The sequence below is a fragment of the Mustela putorius genome, unplaced genomic scaffold (genome assembly GCF_011764305.1).
Source record: "Mustela putorius furo isolate JIRA1106 unplaced genomic scaffold, ASM1176430v1.1 tig00003853_pilon_pilon_pilon, whole genome shotgun sequence".
NCBI classification, from domain to species: domain Eukaryota; kingdom Metazoa; phylum Chordata; class Mammalia; order Carnivora; family Mustelidae; genus Mustela; species Mustela putorius.
Genome location: NW_025422005.1, coordinates 31,248,814 through 31,267,065, shown reverse-complemented (window position 1 = coordinate 31,267,065; position 18,252 = coordinate 31,248,814). Strand labels below are relative to the sequence as shown.

Sequence of the window (18,252 nt, the reverse complement as noted above, 5' to 3'; positions counted from 1 at the left end):
AAGCTCAAACTCTCTGGGCCTCAGTTATTCATCCATAAAATGAGGACGGCAGTCACCATTCTGTCTCCAACCCACCAACCCCCACCGCCTTCCCAGCACTGTTGCTCAATGGCTCTTTACTTCATTGATTGTATTCACTCAGAACATTTTTTTTTTAAGATTTTATTTATTTGACAGACAGAGATCACAAGTAGGCAGAGAGGCAGGCAGAGAGAGAGGAGGAAGCAGGTTCCCTGCTGAGCAGAGAGCCCGATGCGGGGCTCAATCCCAGGACCCTCGATCATGACCTGAGCCAAAGGCAGAGGCTTTAACCCACTGAGCCACCCAGGCGCCCCTCACTCAGAACATTTTTGAGTGCTATGAACTTGAACTTGGTGTCAGGGCTAGGGTGACTGACTGTCCCCGTTTGCCCAGGACCAAGGGGTTCCCAGGATGCAGGATGTGGACTGCTAAGATGGAGACAATCTTGGGCAAATGGAGCAGTTTTTCACCCTGCCTGTGCAGGTACTGGGGATTTGAGCCACCTCGGAGCCTGGCCGGTCCCTCTAAGAACTGGAGAGTCCGCTGCTCAGGGGCAGGGATGCCCCATGTGAACTGTTGGCACTGGAACAGGGCGAGGCGTCGCTGTAATGCGCTGTGCTCAGCTCTTTCCCAGTCCCCTGGCTCCAGGCCCAGACAGATACGCCAGAGCAATCCTACCCATTGCCTGAATGGGAAAACCAAGGCAGAAAGTCTCACAGTGGCTTTCCCACAGCAGCTGCCATGATTCAGTGCCCAGGGGCAAGGATGGTCAATCCCACCTGTCCCACCCTCTCACTATATGACCTTGAGCAAGCCACCTTACCTTCCATCCTTACCTGGGGGTGATGGAACGGGGTGGGGGTAGTGGATGATCCCCAAACTCAGTGAGGGTAGTGACTGTTCCGGGAGGCCTTTCCAGGAACCCCCCATTTCACCAGGAATTTCCAGTGAAGCAGTTCTTTCCAAAGGTGGGGGTGCCTGCCAAGAACTTGGTCACTGCTGGATTCTTGGCAGTAGCCAGCTGAGGCCATGCCAGGAAGAACCTAGAAAGACTGGCCCTTGAAATCAAACAGAATAGGCCTTCACTCCTTATTGGACCTCTCTGAGCCTCATTTTCCTCACCTGTAGAATGGGGGCAAAACCACCTCCAACTACTGGGGTTGTGAGTGAGCTTGTGAGATGAGGGGACAAGGTGTGTGTTTGGACACACCTTTCTGCCCCTCTACCGGTCCCCATGTCCCCCTGCCCAGCTGGCTTGACCTCACCCGAATGGCCTCTTCATCTGCTTCCTTCTTTCCCCTCCATTCACTGATTACCTATCATGTGCCGGTCTCCTTGGGACCTCACGTGGGGCAGACACAGAAAAAAAAATGGAATCTTTCTTCCTTAATGAGAAGCCATGCAGGCTACTGAAACCTCGGGGTTGAGGAGAAGAAAGCCATCACCCATGGGAAAAGAGGAGCCCTACTCCTTTACCCCTGCCTCTCGCTCCGCCCTTTTCTGCCCAGTGGTCCTCTTCCTTCATTCCCTACCCCCTCCCATCCCCCACAACACCCAACACACTCCCAGTTCCACTCCTTTCAGTCCAGCAGGGAAGCCAACCCTGGTTGCCCCAGGCAGAGTTAATCGCTCCTTCCCCCAGGAAGTCTGGCGGGTCTTTTATCTGCAACCAAGCACAGGGTCTAGCTCATCCTAAACAGCAATAAATTCGGAGAGAAGAGAGGAGGATCAGAAGGGAGCGGGTGGGGCCTGAGGTTTAAGGATTCATCAAAGGAACGCCTGCCTGCCCATTCTGTGCCCAGCCTGTGACGTTCCCTCCAGAAAGGGAGAAGGTGGCCGAGAAGAGTATGCCTACTGGGGGAGGGCACATCCTTTCTCCTTCCAGTGTCTCCATGCCTTACCCTCTGTCCTAGGTGACACTTTAATGGTGGCCATCAGCAGGCTCCGCTGGCAGGGGCCTGCTGGGACAGAGTGGTTATCGGAGACTGGGACACAGACTCACCCTCAGCTTTGCTAAGCGTAGCTGGGCAGTGGGTCTCCTTGAGGAAAGTCTCTTCCTTCTGTGTGACAGACTGGACCAGACGACCTTGAAGTCCTTCCAAAGGCAGTCTTAGAATGCAGAAATTCTGAGACTTTCTGATCTTCCTAGAATCCATGGTGTAAAGCTTCCAGAATCCGTGGTATAAAGCTGCTGTCCAATATGGTAGCTAGGGAGCCTTTGATCTGTGGCTACTCCAAATTATGCTGTAAATATAAAATGCACATCAGATTTCAGATTTAATGTGAAAACGGGATATAGCTCATTAATTTTTATATTGATTATATGATGCAATGATATAATTTCAGATCTATTGGGTTAAATAAAATTTGTTATTAAAATTAATTTCACTTGGGGCATCTGGGTGGCTCAGTCATTGGGCGTCTGACTTCGGCTCTGGTCATGGTCCTGGAGTCCTGGGTTCGAGCCCCACATTGGGCTCCCTGCTTGGTGGGAAGCCTGCTTCTCCCTCTCCCACTTCCCCTGCTTCTGTTCCCTCTCTCACCGTGTCTCTCTCTGTCAAATAAATAAAATTTTTAAAAAAAAATTAATTTCACTTGTTTCTTTTTACTTTTTTTTTAAGCGACTATGGGACCATTTACAATCTCATGTGACTCACATTCTGTTTCTATTACACACCCCTGGCTGAAGAGCTGGTGGTCACCAGCTAAGCCAAGATTTCTCTCCCTGGTGCAAGTCAGCTCTGGGTGTGGCGAGGTCTCTTCCAAGGAGGGAAAAACCAGACCCTGAATGATAACCTTATAAGAAAGCATTGCTTCCTCCCCCAGCATGAAGGCACCCCACGCCAAGTCTCCTCTTTCCCCTTGAGCAGCTGGTTTCTGAGGAATTAGAGAGCAGAGCCCATCCCCCAATGCGGTGCTCCCTCCGCAATAAAGACATGGCTGGGAAACTCCTTTCCAGGCTGCCTTCCAACCCAGCAGGAGCTAGGCCGGTCCACCCAGAGGAAACCCCTAGCTACTCCTTGACCCAACCCTGCCCGGAATCCGAGTCAGGCTAGGGGCACCCCCCTCCCATAGCATCCAGCCAGAACAGCACCAGGCTTGGGCACAGAAGAAGCACAGGGCTGCCCCCGCCCCCGCCCCCCGGGGAATTTATGCACCAGAGTCCAGGAGACAGGTCACACCTACAGTAACTGGAGATGATGGCCCAGTAGTCCCCGTGGGCTAGGAAACAGCGGAGGTTAAGTGAGATTTGGGCAGACGTGGGCCTGGTTTCTCCACACCCCAACCCCAGCACTCTTCCTCGCCAGATTTTGAGAAGGAAGTAAGACTAGGACGTTATGGACAGTAGTCGATAGTGAAACCATAGCACACCTTCAGACAGAAGTTTAAACCCCAGTTTGGCCGGCTGCATGCTGTGTGACCTCCAGCATTCACCACCCTGCATCTTCCTGCGTCCTCAGTCCCCACCTCTGCAGGAGGATGGCACTTGGTACTACCCTCATGCTGCTTTAAGTGTTGCCAAGGGGACTGAGGGTTATTAAAGGAATTCAGTGAGGTGATGGAAGCACATTGCCTGACAGAGGGAGGGCTCACCAAAGGTCGCTGCTGTTACTACTATTAATAACAACAGAATCCGTCTTCATTCGCACACTTTTTTTTTTTAAGATTTTATTTATTTATTTGAGAGAGGGAGAAGGGAGTGGAGAGAGAGAGCACAAGCAGGGGGAGCGGCAGAGGAAGGGGGAGAAGCAGACTCCCTGCAGAGCAGGGAGCCCGATCTTGGGCTGGATCCCAGGACCCTGGGATCATGACCTGAGCCAAAGGCAGAGGCTTAACTGACTGAGCCACCCAGGCATCCCTACATACTTCCTTTTGGGACTAAAATCAGCCAGGCCAAGGCCGTCACAGGGACTGCTCTGGGACTCTGAGAACCAATCATCCGACTGTAATGGGATTGGAAAGGGGTTTTGCAGGATATCTGGTCTAGCTCTCCGTGACAGTCTGCGCTGTCACCTCTGGTGGGGGTTGGCTGGTCAGGTCCTTGAAGAGCATGGAAGGGTGGAGAAGGGGACAGGTGGAGGCAGCATGGGGTGAGGAGGACCCTTCTTGTGCTCCCCTCCCCCACACACCAGACAGCAGGTTCAGAAGGGCTGGTGTGAAGTTCGAGGAAAAGTGGCTGGAGAACCCAGAAGCTGTTTGTTTTTTTTTTTTCTCAATCCCCCACTGTTTGTCTGTAAAATAAAAGGACTGGAAGAATATTGCTTCCATTTCCTTGAATATTCCTCCTGAGAACTGGATTTTTAACAATAAGTGGCATTTTTTTAAAGTCCCAGAAATTCCTGATCCTCCGATAGATAAACTTGTATCCAGAAAATGGTCATCATGTCAGACAAAGGGTTGTGCCCTAATTTTTCTGTCTTCAAATTGGTTTTTAATATATCCTTTTCTTTGCCATGTTTACATACCTTTGTCAGCTGCTCTTCCTTAAGGGGAAACAATGGCTTATTCTAAGATAATTGTCATTTGGATATTTTGGTGTTGAAATGGCCTTCTCATGCAGAATAAAACTGCTTTTGGTCTGTTTGGCCGGCTCATTAAGCTATGTCCTAAGTTGGTGGGAAAAAAAAAACACAGAAAACAAAAAACCAAAACTGGTCACCTTATACCAATTCCTAAAATTAGGAAGAGGACTGTTTACTAATCCAAAGACCTGGGCTCCACGGATCCAGTCCAGCCGCTTACGCTCTGGGCATCTTCCACACGTCCAGCCTGAGCCGTACCTTCAGTGATGGACTATAGGGAGCCTCAAAACCATACCTTGGCAAGGAGGGCCCCCAACTTCTGGCAACAAGGTTCTCATATTTCTAGGGGCTACATCCCCAGACACTATGACTCTGAAGAAACTCCTTCCCTTGAACTGAAACCTATTTGCTGGTAATGTCTACTCACTGGTGCTAGATTCATTCTCAGAGGTCCTCAGAACCTTCTACTCAGCCATTCAGTGATGTGAAGGTCATGTGATGTAGAGACCCTAGCTGCTTCCTTTCTCTGAGCTAAGCACTCCAGATCCTTCCATGGAGGGCCTCCACCCTGCTCACCCTTTTACACACAGGACCCCGGAGGAGCTCAATACAAGAGACAGAGCAGTGCGGCTGGCTATACTTCTTTCTGGCTGTGTGACCTGGGACAAGTTACTTTAGCTCTTTGTGCCTCAGTTGTCCAGTTTCCTTACTTCAGACCAGAAATCATCACAGCTCCAGTGGGATTGTTGGGTGATTAGGATAAGGTCAATAAACATGGGTTAAACCTCAGAACGGCGCATGGCACATCTTACACTCAGTATGGGTCAGCAATGGTGTGTTCTACGATCCTGCCCTCTCCCCAATGCCCCATCACCAGGTGACTGGTCCCAGGGGGCGCTTAACCCAAGCTGGTCCTATGAGTCTAAATTTCCCAAGAATTTTTAGACCCAAGATGCCCAGAAAGGAGTCAGTTTTTCTCTATTAGCTAAAAGGGCAAGGTATAAAACTCAGCCACATTTTCTATACCATGAAGAAAATCAGTGTGCTGTGAAAGAGGAAAAAAGATAATGCTGGGGAAAAAAACAAAGACAAGAGACACAGAGAGGAGGTTCTGGTTCCAGTGGCTCTTAAAGATCTGTTCTGTCCCTATACTTCCAGGAACTTCACGTTTGTCTCAGTCAGCTCTTGCTGTGTAACAACTACCTCAAGACACAGGGCTTAAGGTGACAATCGTTTATCAGCTCCTGGTTCCATTTCTACACTTTGGCTGAGCTCAGCTGATACCTGCTTCTGTGACTGGTAACTCTTGGGCCCATTCATACGTTTGCCACACATTGGCAGGATGGTCCCAGGATGGCCTGAAGGGGACCTCACCTGATGGAATGTCTGCCCTATCCCTGGCACTGTGGGAAATACCAGAGTGGAGAAAGTTAATGTTACTGAACTCCTACTTTGTGTCAAGCCACTGATGTAAACTTTAGGTATACTATCTCATTTAATCCTCTGGATTACATGGTTAGAGAGGCATTATCACTCTCATTTTACAGATGGGGAAACTGAGGCTCAGAGAGAAGGAATAACTTTGCATAGGATTTCAAGATCCAGAGAGGCAGAGCTGGAAGGAATTCAAGGCAGGGACTCCTGAACCTGAGTGTCTGCGGAGCCCACACTTTTGCACTGCACTCTCTGGCTGGCCGGTCCCTCACCCAAGAATAAAACTTGGTAGTACCCTCATGCTGCTTTAAGTGTTGCCAAGGGGACTGAGGGACACAACATCCCATAGTGTGAGATTCAACACCATTCATCCAGCAAATGTGCCCCCATACCCATTTCGTGCTGGGCATCACGTGAGGTATGAGGCTACGGAAATGACTCACCCACAGGATGCAGGAGCAGCAGCGTGGAGGAGGAAATGATTAATCATGCCTGGTTTGGCCTCAGCATTGACTGGTTCATTAGCCTGACTTTTAAGGGATGGGTGATGCTGGCGAGAAAATGCAGTTCTGGCAAACCTCCCCCTCCCACAGATGTGCAGGGTCTTGGAGTCCCAGTTACACAACCATCAGAAGTCAAGGTCGTCCTCAAGAGGAAGCGGGAAGGTCAAGGTCTCTCAGGCCATCCTTTGCACCTGGCTCTAGAGCTAGGCACAGGCTTCTTATTCACGGGAGACCTGTAGCTGCCAAGTCAAAAGTAGCAACTTCCAAGGTGATACGACACCCTCATCATGTTGTCAGGCAGCTCAGGAATTCCTGAGCCCAAGAAAGCGATTTCTGCCAGTCCAGAGCTGGGCTCCTCAGAGACGCAGCATACACAGGCCCAGAGAGAGCCCTGACCCCAGCGGGCAGGCATGAGCCATGGGAAGGCAGGGCGAGCAGGGGAATGAGCCTGACCTGGGACTGAGCCAGACCCTGCTGTGAATCTTAGCCCCGTTGGTGTCTGGCTCTGGACCCATCAGCTGGTGATGCAACCTTCCTGACACTCTTCTCATCCCCTGTAAAATGGGGATTAAATTCTGCATCTTTGCCAACGCTTCCTTGTCTTGCTAGCTAGCTGACGCAACATCAGGTCTGTGTCAGGAGGACACCAGGGCAGTCGTGGAACTCCAGGGCAGAGGGTCACAGGAGCCTGGCGCTACACCCACAAAGCCATCTGGAATTCAGGGAGAACTCCCTCTCCATCTCCCCTCGTGTCTCTTCTCCCTCCATGTTGGCTTCACCCTTCTCCTTCTGCAGATGGGCTCTCTCCACTGCCCTGGTGCCTGTGACAAAAGCTTGCTGCTCACAGAGCTCACGCGCAGGTTCGTGCGCAACAGTCCGAGCATCACCCTGACGGGCTTCCATCATTCAGTCCTAATTCCAAACTCCTGGGAGGAAGAATCCAGCCCAGCTTGGGCTAAGGTCTGCTGTGGTCTGTGACACAGGGAGCAACGTCCAGGAAACGTGCGTCATGGAGCATTAGTGGGGATTGCCACAGGTAAGTGAGGAGCGGGCACGTCTCAGAGAAGGAGTGTCACCGCGAGCTGGGCAGACCCCCCCTGAGTTATTATGAGGATTAAATAAGACAACGAACGTCAGTCTTGGCAACTAATGGGCATGCACTTCAAGGGAGGATCTTGGGTCAGGTTCCCTAGAAGCACAGGTCTGGGGAGAGAGAGGCAAGCAAGCAAGAGAAAGCGGGGAAGGAGTCAGTCCCCGCCTAGCCCTCAGGGAGCTCTGGCGTGCCAGTCACCCCACAGAGTCAGTCTCAAATTGAGCAAGGGGGTGATTCTTTAGTGCCCTCACCAGTCTGTCCCCAGGACTGGCAGGGGCTGGAATGGGCAAAGAGGAGGCTTCCATTTTGTTGAGGGCAATCTGCAAGAGAAGGAGGCAGCTATGACTGGAAACAACATCCGGGCAGCTGGGAGGCGGGGCACCAGTTGGGAAAGGGGCTCCAGGCGGGGCCCCAACAGCATCCACTATGGGGAGCCTCTCCCAAACACACAGGCACTAGTTGACTCCTGCCTTTATCTCTCTTTTATGTGTTAAGAGTAATATGAAACAATATCCTTATTTTTGTGCTTTTTATGTAATATATGGTTTTTCCTATACTATATATTACTATATTTGATGCCTACAAACAGATCTATTACTATATAGACTGAACATGCAAAAATGTAAGTGTAGTAAGTTCTATGGGGGATTTTTAAGGACTACGTGTGACTTTTGCCTTACATGCTGATTTTAAAACTTAATGCCACGCCCTTATCTGACTCCACTAGAAGTGGTTGAACACCTACTCCGTCGCTCCGTAGGCTCCCTCTCCCATGGGATCATGGGGTTCTGGTCCTAATGGGGGTACCAACAGGAGCCTCCTGACTCCAGCAGCTTCCTACCCCACTTGAAACACATCCAACCCCTTGACTCAGCTCCACAGCACCTTCACGACCTCACTCTTGCCTACCCATCTCATCATTGACCCTCAGTTCACCACCCTCCCGCTTGAGGGCTTTTGTTCAGTTCCTCAAACCCACCACCTTTTTTCTCCTTGAGCCTTTGCACGTGTTGCTTCTTTGCCCAGAATGTCTTCCCTCTGTTCTTTGCAGGGTTGACTCCTCTTCTCTATCAAGTTCAATTTAATGTCACCCGTCCAAGGCGCCAGCCCTGAGCCCTCTTTCTAAAGTAAGTTCAAATCACTCTGCCTGCTTCTTTCCTTCCTAGCCCTTGACAGTTTGTAATTGTTTGTTTTTTTCACTTGGTTCTTGTCTCTCTTGTCACTAAATTCTAAGCTCCATGATGTCAGAAAGTCCTGGCACACAGTAGAGGTTCAGTAAGTATTTGTTGAATGAATGAATGAATGCATGAATGAATGAATGAATGAGTCTGTTGCTAAGGCCATCCAGTTTGCCTCAGATTCATTCTGTCCTTCCCACTGGCAGGAGATAAAGTTATAATAGGAGGATCAGCACCTTCTTGCTCAAAACCCTTCCATGGGGGGCACCTGGGTGGCTCAGTGGGTTGAAGCCTCTGCCTTCGACTCAGGTTGTGATCCCAGGGTCCTGGGATCGAGCCCCGCATCGGGCTATCTGCTCCGCGGAGAGCCTGCTTCCTCCTCTCTCTCTCTCTCTCTGCCTGCCTCTCTGCCTACTTGTGATCTCTGTCTGTCAAATGAATAAATAAAATCTTAAAAAAAAAAAAAAAAACCCTTCCATGGCCCCTCCCTACCCAAAGAGTTGCTGACCATCCCTTGCTTGAGTAAACAAGTGCAGTGTATGAATTAAAAGACCCAGGGGGAAAAAAAAAAGACCCAGGTTCAGGTCCTGCCTTTGCCCTTGCTAGCTATGCAACATTACTGAAATTGATTCACCTCTCTCTTTCTCAATTACTTTCTGCAAAGTGGGTAAAATATCTCCTGCCTTTTCTCTCCTTGGGTTGCTGAGAGAAGATATAGAACACTCTTCACGAATGATTTTCATTGTTAGGAACACTGGCTCTCAAGGACCTTCAGTGTTCAAGCCTGATTGCCCTCTCCAGACACAAATGACCATGATTCTGGCCCCACCCAGCTACCTGGTACTCCTGAACTTCATGCTGCACATGTATGCCTTCATGCTTTCATTCCAAATCTGTGCTCTTTCTCCAGAAGCCTCATTTCCCTGCCATCTTCATCTATCCAGATCCTGCCCATCTGGGAAGGCTCACTCCTTCATGACGTCTCCGCTACCCGCCCTCCACCCACACATCCCCAGAACACAGTGCAACTTTGACCTCTGAGTTTTGCTGGGCATGTCTCCCTCCCTGCAGTCCAAGCTCCTTCCCTGGATCCAGATGGCTAATCCCAACCTCACACCACACTCTGGTACAAACTAGGCCCCGTGCCAGGCAATGGGGCTTGGGAGAGGAAAGAGACCCCATCTCTACCCTAAACATGACCACCATCCAGTGGCATCTGAGGTACCAAAAAGCCCTTGATAACTGATTTGCAGACCAGGAGGGCACAACGTTGTTTAGTTGTTTCGTGCAGTCTTGCACTAAAGTCAGATACACCTGGCTTTGAACCTTAGGTTTCATGGGACAGAAACCTAACTACAATGGCTTAACTGACTTTTTTTTTTTTTTTTCCAAATAGTAAGATGGCCAAAGTAGGTCTCCCAGAACTGGCTACAGAGATTCCATGGTACCTGGAGATTCCTCTCTACCATCTTAAGCATGTGCCATCATTTTTCTTCTCTGTACCAGTTTTTTCACCCATAAAATGGGAATAGTATCTTCTTTATAGGGTTGTTGTTATTATTAAGTGAACTAATATATATATAAAGAGCTTAGACCAATATCCAGCACATATTAAGCACTCCGTGTTAACTATTAACTCATCCTCCTCCACTCCCTCCTTCTCCTCCTCTGTCCTCATGCTGAAAAAAAATGTCTACTGTCTCTCTAGGCATCACATCCTCATCCCTGGAAGGAAGGGAAGAAGGAAAAGAACATAAAGTGAGCGATGGCTGAATCTATTTTTCTTTAATTGAGGTGAAATTCATATAACATAAAATTAAACATTTTATTTATTTTTAATTTTTTAATTTTTGAGAAAGAGAGACAGAGTGTCTGTGTGCAACAGGGAGAGGAGCAAAGGGAAAAGGACAAGCAGACTCTGAGCTGAACACAGAACCCAAGTCAGGGCTTGATCTTCTGTCCTGATTCTGAGATCATGACCTGAACCAAAACCAAGAGTCTGACGCTCAAAACCTACTGAGCCACCCAGGTGGCGCAAAATTAATGATTTTATTTTTTATTACTTTTTAAAAATTTAAAAAGATTTTATTTATTATTTTAGAGAGAGAGAGATGGGGGGGGCAGAGGGAGGAACAAACTCCTCGCCTAGCAAGGAGTCCAACACAGAACTTGATCCTAGGACTCCGGGATCATGACCTGAGCCAGAAGCAGACACTTAACCAACAGAGACACCCAGGTGTCCCTAAAATGAACTATTTTAATGTGAACAATTCAGTGGCATTTAGCATAGTCACCATGTTGTGTAATCACTATCTAATTGTGAAACATTTTTATCACCCCAAAAGGAATCATTAAGCAGTTGCTCCTATTCTCCCTTCTTCCCAGGCCCTGGCAACCCCTAACCTTGGTCTTGTGTTTGTAGATTGACCTCTTCCACGCAATTCCATCTGTTTCAAAGAGCTTTCCAGGAAGCCCCACCCAATCCCTTCTGCTCACATCTCATTGGCTAGGAATGCGTCTGTATTGGGGCGGGGCTTATTGCTGCCTTCACCAAAGCCAGCCTGCTGCCATTCTACTTTCTAATACTTACTGAGCACCTGCCAACATATTTTCTTGATTCTCACACCCATGAATTCTTTTCCCATTTCAATTTTTTCCAAAGTAAGAATTGTCTTATATTGATAATACCTCATTTTTTTAATGAGTTTTTTTTTTTAAATTTATTTGACAGACAGAGATCACAAGGAGGCAGAGAGGCAGGCAGAGACAGAGAGGAGGAAGCAGGCTCCCCGCCAAGTAGAGAGTCGGATGTGGGGCTTGATCCCAGGACCCTGGGATCATGACCTGAGCCGAAGGCAGAGGCTTTAACCCATTGAGCCACCCAGGTGCCCCGATAATATCTCATTTTTAGTGAAGTATAATATGTGTCAGGCACTGCTCTAGGTGGTAGGGATAAATCAATAAATAAAACAATGTTCCCTGCCATGTAGCGCTGACACTCAAGTGGTAGGAAGACAAACAATTAAACATGATAAGTGAATGAATTATTGAATGTGTTAAAAGATGATGAATGCGGGACGCCTGGGTGTCTCAACAGGTTAGGCGTCTGCCTCCAGCTCAGGTCATGATCCCAGACTCTTGGGATCAAATCCCTCATGGGGCTCCTTGCTCAGTGGGAAGCCTACTTCTCCCTCTGCTGCCACTCTCTCCCTCTGATAAATAAATACATAAAATCTTAAAAAAAAAAAAAAAAGATGATGAACGCTTAGAAAAAATAAAAAGTAGAGCAAAGTAAGGCCCGTTTGGGGATGAACCAGGGACAGGTTGCTATATTCATGTATTATCTACTGCTGTGTAACAAAATTGTCCCCCAAACCGAGTAGCTTTAAACAACAAACATTTATCATCTCAGTTTCTCTGGTTCAGGAAGCCAGTAATGGCGTAGCTAGCTAGGTCCTTCTGGCTCCAGCTGTCTGGTGAGGTTGCAAACAAGATGTCCGCTGGGGCTGCCGACATCTAAAACCTTGGCTGTCACTGGAGGGTCGGCTTTGGAGGGAGCTCGCACATACCGCTGTTGGCATAAGGTCTCAACTCCTCACAGGTTGCTGGCAGGAAGGCTCAGTTTCCAGCCATGCGGGTCTCTCCCTAGGGCTGCTTGACGCCCTGGGGGCATGTCAACTAACTTCCCCAGAGCAAGTGATTCAAGAGAGAGAGCAAGAAGAAACCTGCAGTATCTTTTGGGGATCGAATCTTGGAAATGACACTGTCAACTCTGCTATATTCTCTTTGTCAGAAGTGAGTCACTGTGTCCAGCCCACATTCAAGGAGAGGGAAATTTAAGGAGGTATATCAAAAAATTGGGGATGTTTGGGAAAACCACGACAATGAACTAGCTTTCTTACATCCAACTCTGGCTCCATGACACACACCTTGTGATCTCAGCCAACCTCCTGAGTTATTTCTGGGCCTCAGTTTCCTTCTTGGTCAAAAAGGGCAATAACTTCTACTCTGCCTAATTTATTCCCTTGACAACTGTTTCAGTCCTCTCTATGGGCCAAGCACCGTTCTGATGCCTCAGAAATACTGTGTATGGGGTGCCTGGGTGGCTCAGTGGGTTAAGCCTCTGCCTTCGGCTCAGGTCATGATCCCAGGGTCCTGGGATCGAGCGCTGCATCGGGCTCTCTGCTCAGCCGGAAGCCTGCTTCCTCCTCTCTCTCTCTGCCTGCCTCTCTGCCTACTGCCTACTTGTGATCTCTCTCTCTGTCAAATAAATAAATAAAATCTTAAAAAAAAAAGAAAGAAAGAAATACTGTGTAGACCAAGAGAATCAAGGGTTCTGGTCTCAGGGACCCGACCTGCTAGTACAGAGACCTTCTTTCCAAGGAAGCCAAGTCGTGGTAACTGCTAAGAAGCAAAGCAGAACTGAGGGGATAGAGAGGGACAGGGAGTGACAAGGGAAGGTGTCTGTGAGGGACTGACTTTGAGATGGAGATCTGAACACAGGGAAGGACTGACTCAGGGAAAAGCATGCCGGGGAGAAGGAACAGCAAGAGCCCTGAGAAATGAATGTGCCAGAGCAGTCCAAGGTAGAGCAAGAAAGTAGTTCATGTACATGCTGGGAGCAAATGAGGTCTGCCCAGAGCTGTGCTTCTGTGGCCTAAGTTGCATCAGGCGACTCATCTGCCAAAGTCCTTAGGAGGCCCAACAAGGCCCTTAGTAGCCCCACGTGATCTCCCCCCCACCCCCCTGCCACCTGCCTCCTCCCTCTCTGACCTCCTCCAGCCCAGAGCTCCCTCTGCTGCAGCCACATACCTTCCTAGCCCAAGGCTTTACCCTAACTTAGGGGCCCAGAACCACCTGCAGTTTCTGATTCAGAAACTGATTCCCAGGCTGGGACAGGTCCTTGGTGGCAGTACCGCTCTGGTCCCTTGCGCCAGGATTTTAGAATCATACTCCATTTGTCTCCTCTGGTGGGATGGCTCTTGCCCCAGATCCCACATGGCTACAGCCCTCCCCTCCTTCAAGTCTTTGCCCAGATCTCAGTCTCAGTACAGCCAACCCCGGCTGTCCTGTGCAATCCTAGAAGCTGCTCCCCACCCGTACCCCCAATCTCTTCCCAACCCTATTTTTCTTTTTTCCCCCACTTTCTAACATGCAGATAATTATTTTACTTAGCTGATTCTTTACTATACGTCCCCAAGGAAGAACAGGGATTCGTAACCCAAACCCCATGAACCCCTGAGGATCCCAAGTGTCCCCCAGAGATCGGCTAGCCTGCTGCATTTATGTACTATAATTTGTGACCATGATGCCTGTAGCTTTTGTTAGGTTCTTGAGGAATTGCTTGATCCCCAAAGCTTCAAAACCACGAGTAGATTAATGTCTGACATGGAGTAGACGTCCAATAAATATTTGTTGACTAAAGGAAAGAACTTTCTAAACATTATTCTCATTCATACACTTTTTTCTTTCTTTTTAAGGAAAACTGTTTCATGGCACAATGGCTCCCAAAGGTTGGTGTCCTTAGACCAACCCCGTCAGAATGACAGGATCGTTTTTTAAAAAACACAAATTCTCATGATTCAAAAATACCCTCACGGAGCCCGAGTCAGGAGATTTGCGTGGGGTCAGGGATTTAGTATTTTTCAAAGGCCCGCCCACCTTCGCCGCCTTGGACACACACCTCTAGATGAGTCTCAGATGCAGCCCGGCTTAGGAATTTCCATGTGAAGCTTTAATCGGGGAGAGTTTCAGGAGAATCAATTCTACTGTGCAGCTTTTACACTTTGCATAAAATATGATCCCTTCCGTGGTCACTTGTGACCTTGCCACAAGCTTGCAGGGTGACCAGGCAGGGCTTACAATCTCCCTTTCGCTGAGCAGGAAACTGAGGCCCTGGAGAATCAAGGGACAACACCCTCTCCCAGCACCCAGGGGTCACAGTCCCTGCCAGTGGTGGGGACACGATTAGAACTCGGGCTTCTGAGATTCTTCCCTCTGTACGAACTGGATAAACCCAAGTTCCAGGAAGTGCCAAGGACACTACCAGGGGAGAGAAGCCAGAGAAGGGAGAGGCAGTGGCAAACAAGTGGAGAGCAAGGTTCGGGTGGCTGTCTCCTGGCCACCTGGAGAGACTCCAGCCGCTTTAAGGACACACACATCCCCACGTTAGTTCTGGTTGTGCAGGGCCCCCAGAAGGCCACTTTTCCTTTGTGTGCCTTGGTCTCCTTATCTGCAGAATGGAGCTGCTAATCCATGCCCCACCCCCCTTATGACGTTTGTGGAATGTGAGACACTCTAAACATCCAAGTCGTTACTGTTATCAAGGGAAGATGCAACATCCCAACTCCGATCTTAAAGGACAAAAGTTAAGTCCAGCTTTTCATTCATTTGAGGTATATTTTTGAGCACCTACTATGTGCCAGGCACCATGATTTGGTTCGCTGAATGTTGGTGTGTTGGTGAGGTTAGTGCGGCCTGGAGCTGATGGCCAAGAAAGAATTCTTGAGACATTTAGGGTGCAAAATGGTCCTTTTATTAAAGCCTGGGGACAACACCTGTGGGCAGAAAGGGCGGCTGCCGCTTCTGCCTGCTGCTCTCCACTGCTTCCAGATTGTGAGGGCCAGTGACTGTACACCTTGGGGCTGGGAGAACTAAAAATAAGGGAAGTTCCAAAGGGCTTTCCTATGCTAAAGAAGATGCACAGGCTCCTGGAGGAATATTATAATCTACCTTATCTCAAGTGTTTGTCAATGGGCAGCAGGTTAGAAGATTTCATTTTATCTACATTTCCTTCTGCCTTTGTTTCCCACATCAGCTGGACGTGTCTTACTTCATTGAACCTTCACAAGAACCCAATAGGATCAGTGCGGCTTTTGCCCCCATTTTACAGATAAAGAAACTGAAGCTCAGGTGAGTTCCAGTTTGTTTGATCATTTTTTCATTCACCAAAACTTTACTGAAAGCCTATTCTGGGCCAGCCTCTGAGCCAAGTGCTGAGGACCTGAAGATGAACGAGTCCTTCAGGAGACATGCCCATAAATTACTTTAATAACAACTCAATATATGCTTCCACTGACAAGTAAGTGGAAGCCACTGGAGGAGCACCTGGCTCCCCTGGGGTTGTGGGGAAAAGCAGCTGGCTTTCTGTGGGACCTTGTGAGGTGGGTGCCTGCGCCTCTACACATGGGTGCCTGTGCCCTGTGTAGAGGTTACAGTCACAAAACCTATGTTCCAGTCTCGCTTCTCTTAAAGCTTTGGTGTGTATTTCCAGGAAACCCCTTCCACCACCAAGCTTCGGGTTCCATCTGGAAAATTAAGAGGTTGACCTTGAGATCCTGCAGCTCTGGGGACCTAAACCTCGGGCCCCTCCTAAACCACCTTCCAGTCTGTTCGAGCTTGGTCCCAGTCAGTCCCAGGGCTGAGTCTGGGACAGTCAGCCCAAACCCCTTGAAAAGTGCCAAACGTACCCAAGCAGCTCTCTTAGCCCGCGGCACCGCCTGGAGTCCAAAGGGCGGAGCTCCGGGAGGGGCGGGGCCGAAACCTGGAGGAGCGGCATGGCCCGCCCAGGAGTGTCCCATCCAGCCAATGAGCGCCCGGGGGCGGGGAATCCCCGCCTCTGCTTTAAGAAGGTGCTGTATCCGGGGGCGCGGCGCGGAGGTCGGAGTACCGAGAGCTGGTGTGCGGTGTTCTAGCTGCCGGGAGCTGCAACCCCGAGGCGCACGGGAGCTCTGAGTTCGGGGCGCCCTGGGTTGAGCAGTACCACGAGTAGGGCTCCGTTTTCCCTTTGCCTGACTGAGCAGTGGGGAGGGCACGGGACGCGGATCCCTCGCGGCGGGAAGGAGCTGGCCCGGACCCGGGGACGCCGGCACTGACCATCCGGCCGCCGCCCCCGCAGGCATCCGGCCCGTCGTCATGGCCGACCACCTGATGCTCGCCGAGGGCTACCGCCTGGTGCAGAGACCGCCGCCAGCTGCGCCCTCCCACGGCCCCCACGCGCTCCGGACGCTGCAGCCGTACGCGGGCCCGGGCCTGGACAGCGGCTTGCGGCCGCGAGGGACTCCGCTGGGGCCGCCGCCGCCGCCGCCGCCGCCGCCCCCACCCGGAGCCCTGGCGTACGGGGCCTTCGGGCCGCCGCCCGCCTTCCAGCCCTTTCCGGCCGTGCCACCGCCGGCCGGCGGCGGCGCGCACTTGCAGCCGGTGGCGACGCTGTACCCGGGCCGCGCGGCCGCGCCCCCCGGCGTCCCGGGAGGGCCCCCGTGCCTGCAGCCGGCGCCCGGCGCCCCGGCCCCACCGCCGCCCGCGCACGCCCTGGGCTGCATGGACGCCGAACTCATCGACGAGGAGGCGCTGACGTCGCTGGAGCTCGAGCTCGGGCTGCACCGCGTGCGCGAGCTGCCCGAGCTCTTCCTGGGCCAGAGCGAGTTCGACTGCTTCTCGGACTTGGGGTCGGCGCCACCCGCCGGCTCGGTGAGCTGCTGAGTGCGGCCGGGCGCCTGCCTGGCGTACCCGAGAGGAGAAGGGGGTCTGACAGCCCGCCGGAGTCCGCCCCAAGCGCCCGGGCCCCGCGCGCACCCTCCGTGAGGGTGGAGGCAGCGGGTTGGCGCTGCGAGCCCGACGCCGGCTTGGGACTCCTGGCCTCAGTCCAGGCTCGGCGTCCTGCAGGATGACAGTTCAGCTCCACCTCTCTGACCCGGAGCCTCAGCGGTAAAGTGAAGGGTACTGGACCCCCTTTCCGACTCCCGGTTCTTGGACTCTCTGTCCTCTCGGATTCTCCCCTACCCTGCCCCCCAATCTGAGCCATTGCAGGCTGCTGCCTGATCCCCCTTCTCTCCTTGTGCAACCCGCTGCGGTCACTGGGCCCCTGGAACCGCCCATCCACGAGGCCTCCACCCCGCCGCCTGGGCCCCCAGGTCGCTGGGCCCCCCGCCTTGGGGAGGGGAAACTTGTACAGCCCTAATCCCTGTACAGTGGAGCAAGGCCCCATCTGGCCTCCAAAAACCAAAATAAAACTGGGTCACTTTACAGTCTTGCGTTCTCATTTCTTTACCACTCCAACAACTCTGCTTTGTATTTGGCTTCTCGAATCCCCAGGCCATTGGGGGACCCTGGGTGGGATGGAAGCCACAGCCCCTGGCAGTGCCCAGGAGAGGAAACTGGCAGTTTCTTTCAAAAGATATCATGAGTTGTGCAACTGTTACATCATAATCTGGAAGGCATAGGCTGCCTGGCGGTGCAGTGAAACCCAAAGGCACCTAGGTTGACTTCTCAGCTCCTGGGAAGGGTGGGAGAGCTTGGCGGTGCTGCCCTCACCTGTTTGCTCCGGGCAGCCTGGAGGCCAGAGGGAAGCTGGGTGGTACCTGAGGATTCAGACACTTCTGGCTTTGAATCCTGGCTCTCCTCCCTGGCCAAGACACTGTCCATTCAGGCTTCTGAGGCTCTTTCCTCAAGAGCTGTGGTCCCCATCTCAGGTGTTACGAGGACCAAATGCCATGTGAGGC

At 51.1% G+C, this 18,252-nt stretch overlaps 1 protein-coding gene across 1 annotated transcript; it reads left to right on the top strand.

Moving 5' to 3' along the window:
• The first annotated feature begins 16,383 nt into the window (after positions 1-16,383).
• On the top strand, positions 16,384-17,778 carry CITED4 (Cbp/p300 interacting transactivator with Glu/Asp rich carboxy-terminal domain 4). The gene is made up of 2 exons (XM_045064306.1): positions 16,384-16,519; positions 16,650-17,778. The coding sequence occupies exon 2, from the start codon at positions 16,667-16,669 to the stop codon at positions 17,231-17,233; it is 567 nt and encodes a 188-aa protein (XP_044920241.1). The 5' UTR covers positions 16,384-16,519; positions 16,650-16,666; the 3' UTR covers positions 17,234-17,778.
• Positions 17,779-18,252: the final 474 nt, after the last annotated feature.

Coding starts and splice junctions, on each gene's coding strand:
- CITED4 (XM_045064306.1), top strand. CDS start 16,667: ATGGCCGACCACCTGATGCTCGCCGAGGGCTACCGCCTGGTGCAGAGA.